Source organism: Lygodium microphyllum, chromosome 30 (assembly GCF_053477565.2).
Source record: "Lygodium microphyllum isolate KBCC chromosome 30, Lygodium_microphyllum_v1.1.10, whole genome shotgun sequence".
In the NCBI taxonomy this organism is placed as follows: Eukaryota; Viridiplantae; Streptophyta; class Polypodiopsida; order Schizaeales; family Lygodiaceae; genus Lygodium; species Lygodium microphyllum.
This window is the reverse complement of record NC_141164.1, coordinates 95,577,557-95,592,669: the sequence shown is the minus strand read 5'-3', so window position 1 is coordinate 95,592,669 and position 15,113 is coordinate 95,577,557. Positions and strand designations below refer to the sequence as shown.

The 15,113-nt window shown below is 44.6% G+C and overlaps 1 protein-coding gene across 2 annotated transcripts in view; it reads left to right on the top strand.

The window, feature by feature from the left end:
- The window catches only part of LOC148010145 (Nucleotide-sugar transporter family protein), a 91,537-nt gene that overhangs the window by 31,594 nt on the left and 44,830 nt on the right, over nt 1-15,113 (top strand). For both annotated transcript variants that reach the window (XM_087672912.1, XM_087672911.1), the window contains exons 4-5: nt 1,381-1,579; nt 1,673-1,816. In XM_087672912.1, coding sequence (XP_087529038.1) covers nt 1,381-1,579; nt 1,673-1,816 — 343 coding nt within the window. The remainder of the gene's footprint in view (nt 1-1,380; nt 1,580-1,672; nt 1,817-15,113) is intronic.

Genomic DNA, 15,113 nt, shown 5'->3' with positions numbered 1-15,113 from the left:
TACACTCACTACTCTATACTGTCTCAAACATGCAGATTGCAAATGTATGAACATTTTATTGCATCAAAATGTTTACATGCGTGCAAAATTAAATAAAAGTCCGAGATGATGTGAGAGTGCATGTCTGCTCTTCCCTCTAAGTACTCAAACTGCAGACTCCTGCAGCCATCTCAGCCCTTTTTCATTCATCTCAGCCCTTTTTCATTCACGTTATATCTTATACTTGTTTGAATCTAGCTACGTGCCTGCTGAACAGCTTCTTGCTTCCCTATTTATGCACAGCTGGCTGCGAATCTGCATTAGATTCCCTCCATTCTGGGATACCCTAAAATTCCTTTGTTCCTGTTCTCCTCAGCGGTATTGATTCTTTAAGAGACTGGTCTATCTCTCATGATTGGATCCCACACATGCCATCGCCTTTCTCAAAAAGCACAACAGACCAGCCCAACAGCTTTGGGGCCTCTGTGCTAGTATGTGAGCTTGCAGGATCTTGCCCTTATTAGGGTTGTTACACATCCCTGGACATGTGAAGATAATATTCTATGTATGCTACTTTATAAAGTGGTTTTGGGTTGAGGGGTTGATAGTCTTCTCAGCTCTTGTCTGTGTGACTCTTGGGTATTGCCATATCTATGTGCCTCTCGGGTCTTGCCCATTTGTGAGCAGAGGCTGATGAAGACAAGTGCTGAAACACAAAACTGACCTATTGTAGATGCAACTGCAAATCAGGTTGATGCTGGAAACAGAAGGGCAGGGGGACTGGAAACCAGAACACACAAGTCTTTGGGACTGGAACTAGTAAACACAGCCATGTAACCACCTGAAGATGACGACAGTTGATCACCAGCAGCAGTGGGAGGTTGGGCAACATCTGTAGATCTCATAGGAGCAGTCGCTTGGGGCGTTATATGTGCATGTATTCTTCTAGAGTAGCATTCAAGTTAATAATTAGCTCTTATTCTTGGAAGAACATAACAACCATCCTTGGGACTACATGATTTGTTGGTCAATTGTCAAAAACTCTGTTTCTTGCACATAAATGATGGATTTCAAGTGGCTTCAGCTGAAGTACTATATTGTTTTGGATATTTGTAGAACCATGTTACGTATTGGTTTTATTGGTAGCTGTAGATCTGTCTTGCATACTATTTTGTCTATGGGCTCTATCTTTGTTTGATTATTTAAGGTTTATAGTTTTGTATTTATAACTGATGGATTTTGCACTATGGTATTGTTGAATGATGTTTTATTGAAAAGAGTTCATTTGCCACTCTTTCATTGTTTATGCTGTAGGTAAGAGATGCGTTTATTTGAGCTCTCTTAAAAACAAAAAACCTTGTAATGCTATAGAGTGTTGTTCAGCTGAGTGCACATTTGCAGGCATAAACAATCTACTCAACAAATTGGGGCTCTCACTTTGTTGCTGGGTGCATCATTACTTCTTTGTGCTGGAGAAAGCTCATCTGGTGGGCCTCACAAGGGAGCACATGGAGAGACCATTATATTTGGAGTGATACCTATCATTTGTGCGTCTGTGATATCTGGTTTAGCTTCTACTCTATGCCAATGGGCAGCACAGGTAGTGAAACAACTTCAGGGCTTAAGTTTTGAAACTGAAGACTTTAATCATATTAGTAATTCTTTATCCCTTCTAATACAGCATATTTTGTAGGTGAAACGAAGAAGTTCATATCTTATGACAGTGGAAATGTCGGCTATTGGTACCCTCTGCTTGCTGGTAAGCATGCTATGGTCTCCAGATGGAGAAGAGATCAGAAGACGAGGATTTTTCTCTGAATGGACTCTTTGGACTTTTGTGAGTGCTTTCTTCCCATCTCTGACATTATGTTTGTCTAAAGCCATCTTATTCCTATAGCCACCAGCACACAGCTATATCTAATCTTCTATTGATTTCACACAGAATATTTTTTTTATTTTGGGTGTTCTGTTTAGCTCTATTACCTTTTTTGGCAGAATGAAAGGATTTAGTTTCATTTTTTGTTTAGATGATCACACGATACTTTAGCAGAACACAAGGACCCAAATGTTTTCAAACAAATTTCATTTTCATGCAAGAGATGTCCTAGAATGGGATTCTACTCTCCTTGCAGCCTTCCAAACAACTTTATGAATTCCTTGTGACAGTCTATGAGATAGTTGGGTTATGTGTTGATTACAGGGTTAACATGGCCTCTGCTTGCTGACATGTTGGTGCTCCAGTTGTAGATGAAGGACATTCCTATGGGTATGAGATTCAGGGGAAGATTGTCTTCCATATTTGAGAACATCAGTCATGATTCATCCCCACTCCTGAATTTTCTTAGGTGGAGTGAACCGGTGCAGGAGGTAACTGCCATAGATGGGAGATTATTGGCAGCATTATTGCTGGGTACATCTGGACAGAAAGATGCAGTAAGACTATAGAGCAGCAGTATATCTCTGCTTTTGAGCTCTCACCCACATAGGGACATAGATTTTTCTTACCCTTAGAGACAAATGGGAGAGATTAGGGGGTGACTTAAAGCACGAGAAAGAAGCATGTGAGCTTCTTACACTTGGAGTCCAGCGCTTTTTCCACTTAGGGGTTACTCATATGGTCTAGCATTATAAGTTGAGGGATCGATTGGGGAATTTGATTGCTAGGCTGATGTACATAGAAAAACTCTTTAGAGATGGTGGATCTCGAAGAAGAAGAGGATCTTGGCATGTAGTGCTGTATAACATGTTTTTATTAGAACTAGGTAAAAAATACCGGCAATACCTGCTGAGAATGGAGATTTAGAGCTGCCCAGTGGGATACTTTAGGAGAAGATTTGCTGCTGTTTGGACTCCATTCATGCTGTCTTCCCATTTTCCATGGCTGAAAATCAGAAAATCTCATATGTGCCTTTTTAAATGCATTTTTCTCCCTGGAATTTGTTTAAAACATGAGGGCCACTTGGCATGTAGCACCGCTCACCAACTTTCAATGTAACTTGATTTTGAGTTCCAAACTTTCAATTTAATGAAAGTTTCACATTTTATCTTGTTCCTTTTGCCTTGTTCATGTTAGATAGGTAGTACAATTGTCCATTACAAGCCCAATGTCCAATCCTTCATTGTTGGTGCAATGATCACTATGCCAGAGCTAGGTGTTGAGCGAAAAAATGCATTACATGCTGATTAGCTCTTAAATAGCCCCAAACATGCTTATTTGATGGAAAATGCAAAAAGGATGCACAGTTCAAGAGAGTTTAGTCAAACCCTAATTTGTGAGGATCCATCCACATTTATAAATAGATAGGTTGCCCCCGTTCAGTCTTCATCCTTTTGTGAAGGTTTCTCACTCCACTGTGCAAATTTCAGCCATCAGCAACCTACCATCTGCTGCTGTCTAGCCATCACCAATTGTAGCCCATCACTATCCATCGCTAGGCGGCCTATTTCCAGCCATCGCCTTGCTATTTGGAGGTCTTCATCTTTAGCATCATCATAGCACCTGATCAGCTTGTGTTTTTAGCATTTGGTGCCAGGCGACAAGCTATTGCCATCTCTCCTACCAGGTGACTGCTGTAGTACTTGCATTTTTTCTGTCTAGCAGGCCGCCGACATAAGCAAACACCTTTCCTATTGTTGCATGTTAGTTCTTTGCCTCGGATGATCAATTTTCGACCTTCTCTAGTGGTACATTGCTGCGTTTACCAAATTTCAGCCTTCGATTGTTGTGTTTTGGTGACTAGCTTGATGTCCTTCATTATTCAGCACTCTCTCATCTTCGACTAGTGGTTACAGCATTTGGGATCTGTCTCCAGAGGATGTCACTCTTCAACACTGTTGCTGTCCTTGGGCACTCTATACACTTTTTATTCATTTACAATTTTTATTCACTTCAGATTTGTGCTCTTTCTCTCTCCTTTTACTTGTGTTTTTTTTTTGTGTTTGAGTTTTGAGTTTTGCTTTTAAGGTTTGAGTTTTGCACGTCTGTGTTTGTATCATTGTGTTTCTATTGTGGTTGTGTTAGAGATCATAGCCAGGCTGGGCAGGAGTGCAGTGTGCAGTCGGACTGCACAGTCGGACTGCCACGTGGCAGTCCGACCAGTGCAGTCAGTCGGCTGCATTTAATGCAGCCGACAGGATATTTTTTTGCGCCCTGTTTTTTGGCAGATTCTGGCTATAAATAGCCGACATCCCCAGCAGTCTCCTACACTTCTCTGCTCGCAGATTACAGACCGGTGACACGCGCAGATTCCGTCTTTGTTCGCAGATTTCAGATAGGAGACAGTGCAGACTGCAGCAAACTTCGAGGTGAACAGCAGGTTGCATCGTCGAGGTGGAGACACGCAGTCCAGCGCACTGCGCCCGTGTATATATCTGCATATCTTTGTATTCAACACACTTTATACAGCAGATCTTCATCTTCCACTGTCTCTTTCTCTCTCTTCTCTCTCTGCGTTCTCTCTCTCTCTCTCTCTCTCAGTCCTACGCTTCTGCACCGCTGCACTCTGACATGGTATCAGAGCAGTGTTAGAGGGCTGACTGAGCGCAGAATCAACCTGAAGAGGAGTTTCCATCGCGACACAAATTTGCGTTTTTTGCGTTTAAGGGCAGACAGGAGGGCTGCGCCTTGAAACAAGGCTGAAACAAGTGTGGGCGCACAGGAAAGGAGTCCAGGTGGTGGATTTGCTGCTGTTTACTGCTGTTTGACGCGGAGGAAGTTTGAGTTTTCAGCCTACAAGTGCAGGTTTTGCTTTTTCATCGCCTCCGGCGGGTAAAGAAGTTTTAGGACGCGGAAGAGCCTTAGCAAGCTGAGTTTTCACAGTCAGAGGGGGCTGCTTTTGCGTTTGTGAAGGCATTATAGGTGAAGATGTCTACAGAGATTGACTTGGAGTTCCAGTCGATTATGGACCGGAAGGTGCCTGTCTTACCGGCTCTTCTTGCAGATCAGACTCGACGGCGACAACTACCGCATTTGGCGCGTCATGATGTTGGCTATCCTTGAGTCCTATGATTTGGCGGAGCTTGTACAGGAGGAGATCGAACGGCCCTCGGTAAGAGATGAGTCCAAACTCTCTTTCGATGCTCATGTGGAGTTGGCCAAGGCTCAGTCTCATTGGGACAAACTGAATGCCAGGATTCGTTCCTTTCTTTTTCTATCATGTACTACAGCTGTGATCGCTCACATTGAGCACTTGACGGTGGCTCGGGAGATATGGCTGGAGCTTGATTAGATGTACAATCGGATGACCCTTATGAAGCGGATTTCTTTGGAGGTACAGATGTGGACCTTGTTCGTAAACAAGTCTTCTTCGTTGCGGGAGCACATTAACAAGCTAAGGTAGCTTCAGATGCAAGTTCAGAATGCGGGGAAGCTGATTTCCTTCGAAGACATGGCGATCACACTTTTGTCCCAGTTGCCGCCACGATTCGGTACATTTTACTCTGCCCTTATTGCTTCGGAGCGAGAGTCTACTCTTCGGTGGGAAGAGTTGGTTCCTATGGTCTTGGACCAAGAGGAACAGTTAAAGGGACAGAATGCTTCCAAGTCGGAGACGCTGACAGGTCAAGCCTCTCAGAAGAAGGGAAAGGACCAAAAGAAGAAGAAGGGGGATAACAAGTCCAAGAAGGACAAGGAGAAGGACAAGGACAAAGACTCCACATGCCATATTTGTGGAAAGACTGGCCATTGGAAGAAGGATTGTCCTGACAAAGACAAGAAGGACACCAAGGATTCTGGAGCGGTGGCTGCACCCTCATTAGTTGCATTTCTTCATCTAGCTGTCATTGAGGACGCTAATGCTTCTGATGCTGCGATGACGGCTCCCCAGGCTCGAGAGTGGATCGTTGATAGTGGTGCCTCCCGGCACATGACTCCTTCATCAGATGGTGTTGCCCAGTTGCGACCCTCGGGTGGGCAGATTCTCATTGGAGACAGCTCTTTAGTATCTATTGCAGGTCGGGGTAAGATGCAGCTTATTCCAGATGGACGAGGTGGTAGCCATACCTCAGAGGTTTTGCATGTACCAGGCTTAGGGTACCATCTCCTATCAGTTCATAAGATTTGCTCCCTTGGCCTTTTGGTGGAGTTTGACAGTTCTACGGTGCGAGTCCTTGATCGTGGATCGAGGAAGGTTCTATCATCTGGATATGAGGAGAACGGCATTAAATTGAAGTCTTCCACCACCCTCTCTACTCTTCTTCTTACCTCTCAGTCACAGTCAGAGTTATGGCATGCTCGGTTTGGTCACCTGAACTATGATTATCTTCGGAGGGCGTCACGTGGACAGCTTGTTCGAGGGTTGCCGGATATAGTGGTGAGCCAGCAGCCATGTGTCTCCTCCATTCGGGGGAAGCAGCATAGGGATGCCATTTCCCACACAGCTTCGCGGCGGTCTACTTCACCGATGGAGCTTGTATCTACGGATCTATGTGGCCCTATGAGGAATGAGTCCTTACGTGGGAGCTCGTACTTCATGCTGATCGTGGATGACTACAGGAGGATGACATGGGCCTACTTTTTGGCATTAAAGTCAGAAGCTTTCTCACACTTCAAGGATTGGCTTCTCTTTGAGGAGAATTGATCGGGCCGGAAGTTGAAGACCTTGCGATCCGACAAGGGCGGTGAATTTGTTTCTAATGAGTTTGCTCGGTTTTGTGCAGATAAAGGAATTCACCAGGAGTTTGCCAATACCAACACTCCTCAAGAAAATGGCATTCTTGAACGGAAGAACTGCAGTGTGATCGAGATGGCGCGCACCATGATGGAGCACCGACAGACCCCTCAGGTTCTGTGGGCCGAGGCTGTGGCTATTGCAGTCCACATCCTTAATCGATCCCCTACTTCGGCCGTGGAAGGGATGACCCCGTTTGAGGCTTATTTTGGAATGAAGCCAGATGTTTCTTACTTCCGGGTCTTTGGGTGTGATGCCTATATTCACATTCCCAAGGCTCACCGTGATAAATTTGAAGCAGCTTTCCGAAGACAGGTATTTGTTGGCTACAGCTCCCAGTCCCAAGGCTACCGATTGTATGATCCCGTCAAGCGGGATGTGTACACTAGCCGCGATGTGCGGTTTGTGGAGGTTCCGGCTATCTTAACGGGTGAGGAGCATCCCGTTCTTGGAGATCCAGGGGAGAGTTGGGCTCCTTCTACAATTCCACTGGAGCCTGTGCCTTTTGATTATGATTCTGTTTCTGACACAGAGTCTACTGTTCCACCGGTCACCCCTGAGGAGTTACCACCGGTGGATATTCCAGAGTCTTCTGCTGATGGAGAGAGACGAGGGGAGATTCGACCTCCTCCTCGCTGGGCCCGTGACACACTCCGTGATTCAGGGATCGAGGGGGTTCCTGAGGAGTGGGGACCGCAGGATGGTCCGCGGCGGTGACGGCGGCACCAGGCACATTCTACGGAGCTTGTTTGCTCACTATTGTTTGATGACCCGTGTTATGCAGGATCGAGAGCCCACCTCCGTGAAGGAGGCTTTACAGTCCGCACCATGGAAGAAAGCTATGGAAGCCGAGTTGGAGGCTATTGAGAGGAATGACACTTGGTCACTCGTGCCCCGCCCCCCGAATAAGAAGGTGATTGGCGTCAAGTGGGTCTTCAAGACCAAATACCTTAGCGACGGTTCTTTGGATAAGCACAAGGCTCGCCTTGTTGCTAAAGGTTTTGCACAGCGCCCAGGGATTGACTGTCATGATACTTTTGCCCCCACAGCTCGTATGGCGACCATTAGAGCTGTTCTTGCTTTGGCTGGCCATAGGAAATGGCCTGTTTACCAGTTGGATGTGAAGTCGGCCTTCCTCAATGGTGATTTGAAGGAGGAGATCTACGTTGAGCAGCCTCCTGGTTTTGGATCTTCAGATGGGAAAGTCTACAGGTTGAAGAAGGCCTTGTATGGCCTCAAGCAGGCTCCGCGTGCATGGAACGAGAAGATTGATTCGTTCCTCCAGTCTCAGTTAGGATATCGGCGTTCCAAGGATCCGCAGCTTTATGTTCACACTTCCGAGGATGGTTGTGTGCTTTTTGTCTTATATGTTGATGATTTGATTGTCACAGGTGATGATGCATAGCAGGTCCAAGAGACGAAGTCAGCTTTACATCGGACGTTCGAGATGACGGACTTGGGTCTACTCCATTTCTTTTTGGGCCATGAGATTTATCAGTCTCAGAGGGGGATCTTCATCTCTCAACAGAGATATGTACAGGAGCTCTTGGTGTCTTTTGAGATGGAGGATTGTCGGGCCCTTTCTACTCCTATGGATCCGAACTGGAAGGCCACTTTCCATTCAGCTTCTCCTTTGGCGTATGCTTCCCGCTATCGTCAGTTGATTGGGTCCTTGATTTGGCTTCTCAACACTAGGGTTGATCTTTGTTTTGCTGTTGGGCTCTTGGCAGGGTTCAGGAGTGAACTAAGACGGTGCATTGGCAGGCTGCTCAGAGGATACTTCGGTATTTGAGAGGGACGTCTGATTTAGGGATTCATTACCCCGCAGGGACAGATGGTTCAGATCTTGTACTTGCAGGTTGGAGCAACTCGGATTGGGCCGGTGATGTGGACCACAGGCGGTCTACTACAGGTTACTGTTTTACCTTGGGTGCAGGTGTTATTTCATGGAGTAGCAAGAAGCAGCCCACGGTAGCCCTTTCGTCTACTGAGGCGGAGTATCGGGCTGCGTCTTCCACCACATGTGAGGCTGTGTGGCTTCGGAGATTATTGGAGGAGCTTAGGTGCCCCCAGACTCTTCCTACTTTGCTGCAATGTGACAATGAGAGTTGCATTGCCTTGGCACGGAACCCTGTTTTTCATGCCCGGACGAAGCACATAGAGATCTAGTACCACTTCATCAGAGAGAAGCTTCTGGATGAGACCATCACTGTGGAGTACTACAAGACGGAGGACAATCTTGCGGATTTGTTTACGAAGGCACTTCCCCAGGCTCTACTTTGGAGACATTCCAGATCCCTCAGGCTTCTGCCCTGCCCCGGCTCTGAGAGGGGGTGTTAGAGATCATAGCCAGGCTGGGCAGGAGTGCAGTGTGCAGTCGGACTGCACAGTCGGACTGCCACGTGGCAGTCCGACCAGTGCAGTCATGCAGCCGACAGGATATTTTTTTGCGCCCCGTTTTTTGGTAGATTCTGGCTATAAATAGCCGACATCCCCAGCAGTCTCCTACACTTCTCTGCTCGCAGATTACATACCGGTGACACGTGCAGATTCCATCTCTGTTCGCAGATTTCAGACAGGAGACAGTGCAGACTGCAGCGGACTTCGAGGTGAACAGCAGGTTGCATCGTCGAGATGGAGACACGCAGTCCAGCGCACTGCGCCCGTGTATATATCTGCATATCTTTGTATTCAGCACACTTTATATAGCAGATCTTCATCTTCCACTGTCTCTTTCTCTCTCTTCTCTCTCTGCGTTCTCTCTCTCTCAGTCCTACGCTTCCGCACCGCTGCACTCTGACAGGTTGTACCCTCTGTGTTTCCTCAATGCAAACCTTACCAGCTACTCCATAGTTTTCTTCTCAAGGGATACTAGAATTAGAACTCATTTTAATAAAAAACCTTAGGTAAAGTTAATTAAATCATTAAAAGTTCTTTTGCATTTCTCATTCTAGTGACACTTATGTATGGTCACCGTCTAAGTAGTAGGAGGGGAGATAGATACACCATAAGCATGGGATGGATTTATCTGTGTGAATGTGGCAGAGGGTAGAGGTGTAGTATTAGGGGGAAGGGGGGATGCCTAACACAAACACACTACGGTAGACATGGGTACTTAGTTGTTGGTAGATGAATGTATATGGTGCATGGGTGGTGTTCTTGGCAATGGAGTACCTGGGGGAAAAATGGCATCCACTTAAGGGTAAATAGGAAAACTTGTTAGCTAAAGAAGGCCTAACATCCAAAAAGAGGTATCTAATCTAGCTTGAGGGAAGGAGGAGCCTAGAATCGAAATGGATGATCTTAGACCTAAACTCGTAGAGAGTGGAGGAATATGACTTATAGAAGAGGATACAATTGAATCTAAACCTAAATTGCTAAAGAAATGAGGATGAGAACCTACATGCAAACTTAACGAGGGAGGGACAATACGAATTTGATAACGAGTAGCACAAAAAATATGCCTTAAAAAACAAAATGTAAAGTTACGTGCGTACTTGTATTTGTTGTTGAGCTAAAACATGCATTACTTGCTGATTAGCCTCTTAAAAAGCCCCAAAACAAAGTAAAAAATGCTCTTTTAGAGTAAAATCCTAAAGCGGGGAGCGGCTTGAGAGAGTTTAGTGGAAACTCTAAAACGAGGAGTGGTTCGAGAGAGTTTAGTGGAAACCCTAATTTTTGGGGTATCCTTTCACATGTATAAATAGACAGGCTGCCCCCATTTAGCCTCATTCTGTCTGTGTAGGTTTCACACTCTCCAGTGCAGATTTTAGCCATTACTCTACCTCCATGTGGCTGTCTACCCTCGCGACTGTTGCCACCTCTCACTCCAGCCTCGCAGTGCCCTGACGCCTTCTTCCAGCTTTCGCCCACTGTTAGGCGCCATCTCCCAGGCTGCATTTGGCCTCCATCTGCCATCGCTAGCATCTCCAACATTAGGCGACATCCTACAGCCTGTGTTTGCATCCTTTTGGAGCTGCTTGGTGTCATCTCCCCGCTCTGCAGTTGTCGCCTCTATCTCTGGCAGTCCTTGGTGTCAACATTCTGCAGTTTTCTCTCTCTTCACTCTTCGAGTGGGGTCACAGAGTTGGGATCCGTCTCTAGTGGACGTCACAATGTGACATTGGTCTGCCCTTGAGCACACTGTACACTCTTACATTCATTTACAACATTCTTTCACTTTAGAGTTGTGTTCTCTCTCTCCCTTCTTCTGTTTGTGTTTGAGTTTTTGTGTTTGAGTTTTGAGTTTTTGCGTTTAGGGTTTGAGTTTTGCCCTCTGTGTTTGTGTTTGTCTCTTTGTGTTTCTGCCGTGGTCGTTCACTCTGTGTGTCCTCAGTGCAAACACTAGCAGTTTTCTTCACATTTGTGTTTACATATTCGTATCAATCTGGGTCTCTATGATGACGACTTATGATTGGTTTCTATATAATAAGACTAACAAAGAGGGGTTTCGCCTCTTACAATTCAAAATGATTACATGAACCTACCATAGACATGCTAGATTAGCATTGAGGTGATTTGGAACAATATCATGTGCAATCGTTTGCATTAGATCTTTGTTTGATTTCTCTCTCTCTCTCTGACAACCAAAGTCATTAGATGCATTAGTGTATTACGTTAATTTCTTAATTTTGGTCTCCATTAACATCCCCAAAAAAGCTTTATTTGTATTATTGGCACTTACTCTACATGGTAGGACAAGTGATTCAAAATCCCTTATCCCTCTCCTTTTCATTCATCATGAGAGGAACTTCTCCAAGTGTTGCCACAACTTGGCCCCCTTTTACCTCAATGTCTTGACCACCTTCCACAACCTAGCATCACCTTCTTCAGCTTGGCAATAGCCTCCATTAGTTGGTGAGTGGTTGTATAGTTGCCAAGGTCATATCTACTCCTTAAACATGCCACCTAGTTGTCCTACCTCCTATTGCCACATGATGATCAGTTGGTGACATCATTGTCGGTCATCTCAACTTGCTAGCAGCTACTTCAGTCATGTGTGGTTGACAACAAGCTAGAAACCAAAACATAGTAGTCTTTGGGGTTGAAATTGGTAAATATAGCAATGTAACCGTTTGAAGATGATGGTAGCTGATTACTAGAGGCTATATGAAGCTGGATGGCAGCAGAGGAAGGTGAAGATTGTAGTCCATCTCATGGGCTATGCGTTGATGTCCTTTGCTCCATGATCTAGGGCTCTCTAGGCATTTAAACTGTCATTAAATGCAGTTGTTGCCTCTAGTGTCCCACGCACTAAGTGAAACTAGGGTTAGGGTTTCTTATGATGGTCAAGCCATTTAGGGTTTCATTTTACTATAAAAAGATGCTTTGTGCATCATTAACACCACATAAGTGGGGCATTTTTCATTTTGATCGGCTTGAATGCTATACTCTCTCATTCATTAATACATTACTTCTCATTTTGTGATCGAGTACCATTGTGCATTGATTAATTCATTCCTTCTCTTCAATTAATCGTGCAATTACTTCACACTTGGGCCAACAATGGTATTAGAGCCACTTACCTCCATTGCCATCACTTGCGATGTCTCTAAAGCAACCATTGCCATTGAGCACCACAACTCAATGGCAATGGTTTTGGTCATTGCCGTGCGAGTAGCTCTTTGCCAACTTGTCTCTCTTGCCATGCTTTTGCCACACAAGTATAGTAGCATCGAGGATCAGTCTTGTTGCCCTAGTGTCACGACAACAACTTGATCTAAAATGCATGCCCATTACTTGTGCCAATTGACCTTCACGTTTGTCTCATGTCCATCCTTCGTGCGCCGAGTCCATCGCCTCGTGTTGACAACCTAGAGGCCTCGTTATCCAACATTAAACTATCGCTAATGACGTACTTTTTGTTGCACACATCAAAATAATATATTATATATTATTTTTTGTTAAATTCTAAAAGCTCCATTTATAGCTTGAAGGCCTCAATTCACATATTTAGTCCCTCCAAAGCACAAATTGGGTCAAAATTCGCGGCATTTCATCAAATCTCTCAGTTCAATCCTGATTTGCGCAAAAAATTTGGGTCTTTTCTTTAATTTCTAGGAATTCATCTCGGAATTGCATATTTTCAATATTGATCTTCTTTAAAAATGGGGATTTTCGTTGTGCATATTCAATTTCACTCCTATTTTGTGTTGGGAATAAAGGCCCTCGTGCCTTTTAATGTGCTCGGGTGTGAACACACCCTTAGCACTTGTACTTACACATATATATCTATCTAAAAACCTAAAGAGGTACACTCGTCATTGTACCCACAAATCGTGCACACTCTCTACTTTGCTCTCTCTCTCTCTCTGTCTCTCCGCGCGTAACGAACACCGATTATCTCAATTTTCGTGCCTTCCGGTCACTACAAACTGGTATTAGAGCTGCGGTTGAGGCGTTTGTACTTCTCGGAGTTCGTGCAGGTCAATAGGTCACGTTTTTGTTAGGCAATAGTTCCAAGGTGTAGGCACAGGTTAAAAACGTCATCTCTAGATAGATGATAGGTCATTGTTTGACCTGGTAGGCAAGCGTGAATGAAGCAACGCCAGGCGACAACTTCCAAGCACTTGACATGTCAGCGATTGATTGGCAGCAGCTTCTGACAGCAGGCGATAGCTCCCGTGGCATCAGGCAGCACTTTTTTTGCAAGGTGATAGGCTACGACGGCTACGCCTAGTCAACGGGAGCAGATTCGTCATTTCCTTTGCAAAATTTTTAATTTTTTCAAACGTTCCCTACAAAAAAGCCCTTTGCCCACTGACAGGCATTCGTGCCTGTAGGCACAGTCAAGATTTTGGGCAGATTTAGACCCAAAAATTTGGGGCTTTTCCCAGATTTGGGGATCTTGACGCAGAATTGGAAAATCCAACTCAGAAATTGCAAAGTCGGTGGACATTTGCCTGGGAATTTTGGGGCTTTTCACATTTTAGTGAAATTCTTTCAATTTCACTGAAATTAGTGCACACAGGACTCGGAAAATTTGGGGATTTGTCCAGATTTGGTGCGACCAAGATAGAACAGTGATATCTGTCTCAAAAATTGCAGGAATTGGTGACATTTTGTCCCCGACATTTGGGGCTTTTCATGTACATGCACAATTTGGGCTGAAATTTACCCAATTTCTCGACATTGATGCATATTGGACCCCGTGGAATTCGGGGCTTTTGCAGTTTGGGCAAAATTTGTGCACCATTTGGTCATTTTATGTACATGCAGGCTCAATTCCATGCAATTTGGACATCCAACACTTAAAAAATTTGGGGATTTAACTGAAATTGCTCTATTTTAGCAAAATTGGCCTGTTCTATGCATGACAGAGAAAATGCAGATGTGTGGTTGATGCTTTGAGCACAAAAATTTTGGGGCTTTTGACCGTTCGTGTCAAATTTTATGCGCGTGGGTAAATGTACAACAGAAATTGCAGCTAAAATTTGGGATTTCTCATGTAATGTGATTTATATGCCCTTGGAACAGCTATAATCAGTTGTGGAATGCTGTAGCACATGGTTTGGTGCTTCTGAAAATTTAATTACAGATCTGAAATCTTTGCTTCTACGTGGTCATTTATTGCTGGTTGGTACTTGTTTGTACCGTGGTCACATGTGTGACAGTTTAGGCCTGCATTTGCTGATTTTTTGGTCACATCTGGGCTGAAAATCATGGCTGGCAGCAGTGACAGCAGTAATCTCATGCACATAAAGAAGCTTGAAGGAGCACATAACTTTGTAGTTTGGCAAAAACAGTGCTACAATATCCTGTTGCAAAAGAAGCAAGCAAAGCCGATTAAAACCAAAGGGGCAAAGCCCGCAGACATGGAATAGGAAGATTGGGATGAGTTAAATGAGCTTGCACGCTCAACCATTGAGCTATCGATTTCTGATGCGTTGCTGTTTAACATTGAAGGTTTGGATTCTGCATATGCTATATGGACTCGACTGGAAGAACTGTATGCACAGAAGAGTGATGCAAGGAAAGTGTATTGGCTGAAAAAGCTTATGGATTTGCATATGAAAGAGGGTACAACAATGTCTACTCACTTGAGGGAGTTTAACTACATTTTCAACCAGCTGGTTTCCTTAAAGTTCTTGATTAATGAAGAATTTAAGGCTATGTTCTTGCTTTGCACTCTTCGAGAGAGTTGGGATACATTCAGGACTGCTATGAGCAATTCCAATGCGATTCTTTTGTATGCTAATGTAGAGAGTGCTCTACTCATGGAAGAAATGAATCGGCAGAACAATGCATCGAGTAAGTTCTCTAGTGCTTTGTATACTAGGGGGAAATCACAGCAGAAAGACAAATCTGATAGCAAGGGACGCAGTAAATCATGTGGTAAAGATGTTGAATACCATCATTGTGGCAAGAAGGTCACTTTAAACGTGATTGCTACAAATGGAAGAAAGAGAAAGGAAAGGGCAAGAAGACAGATGATAGCAAGAAAGAGAAGAAAGAGGGTCAACCCAA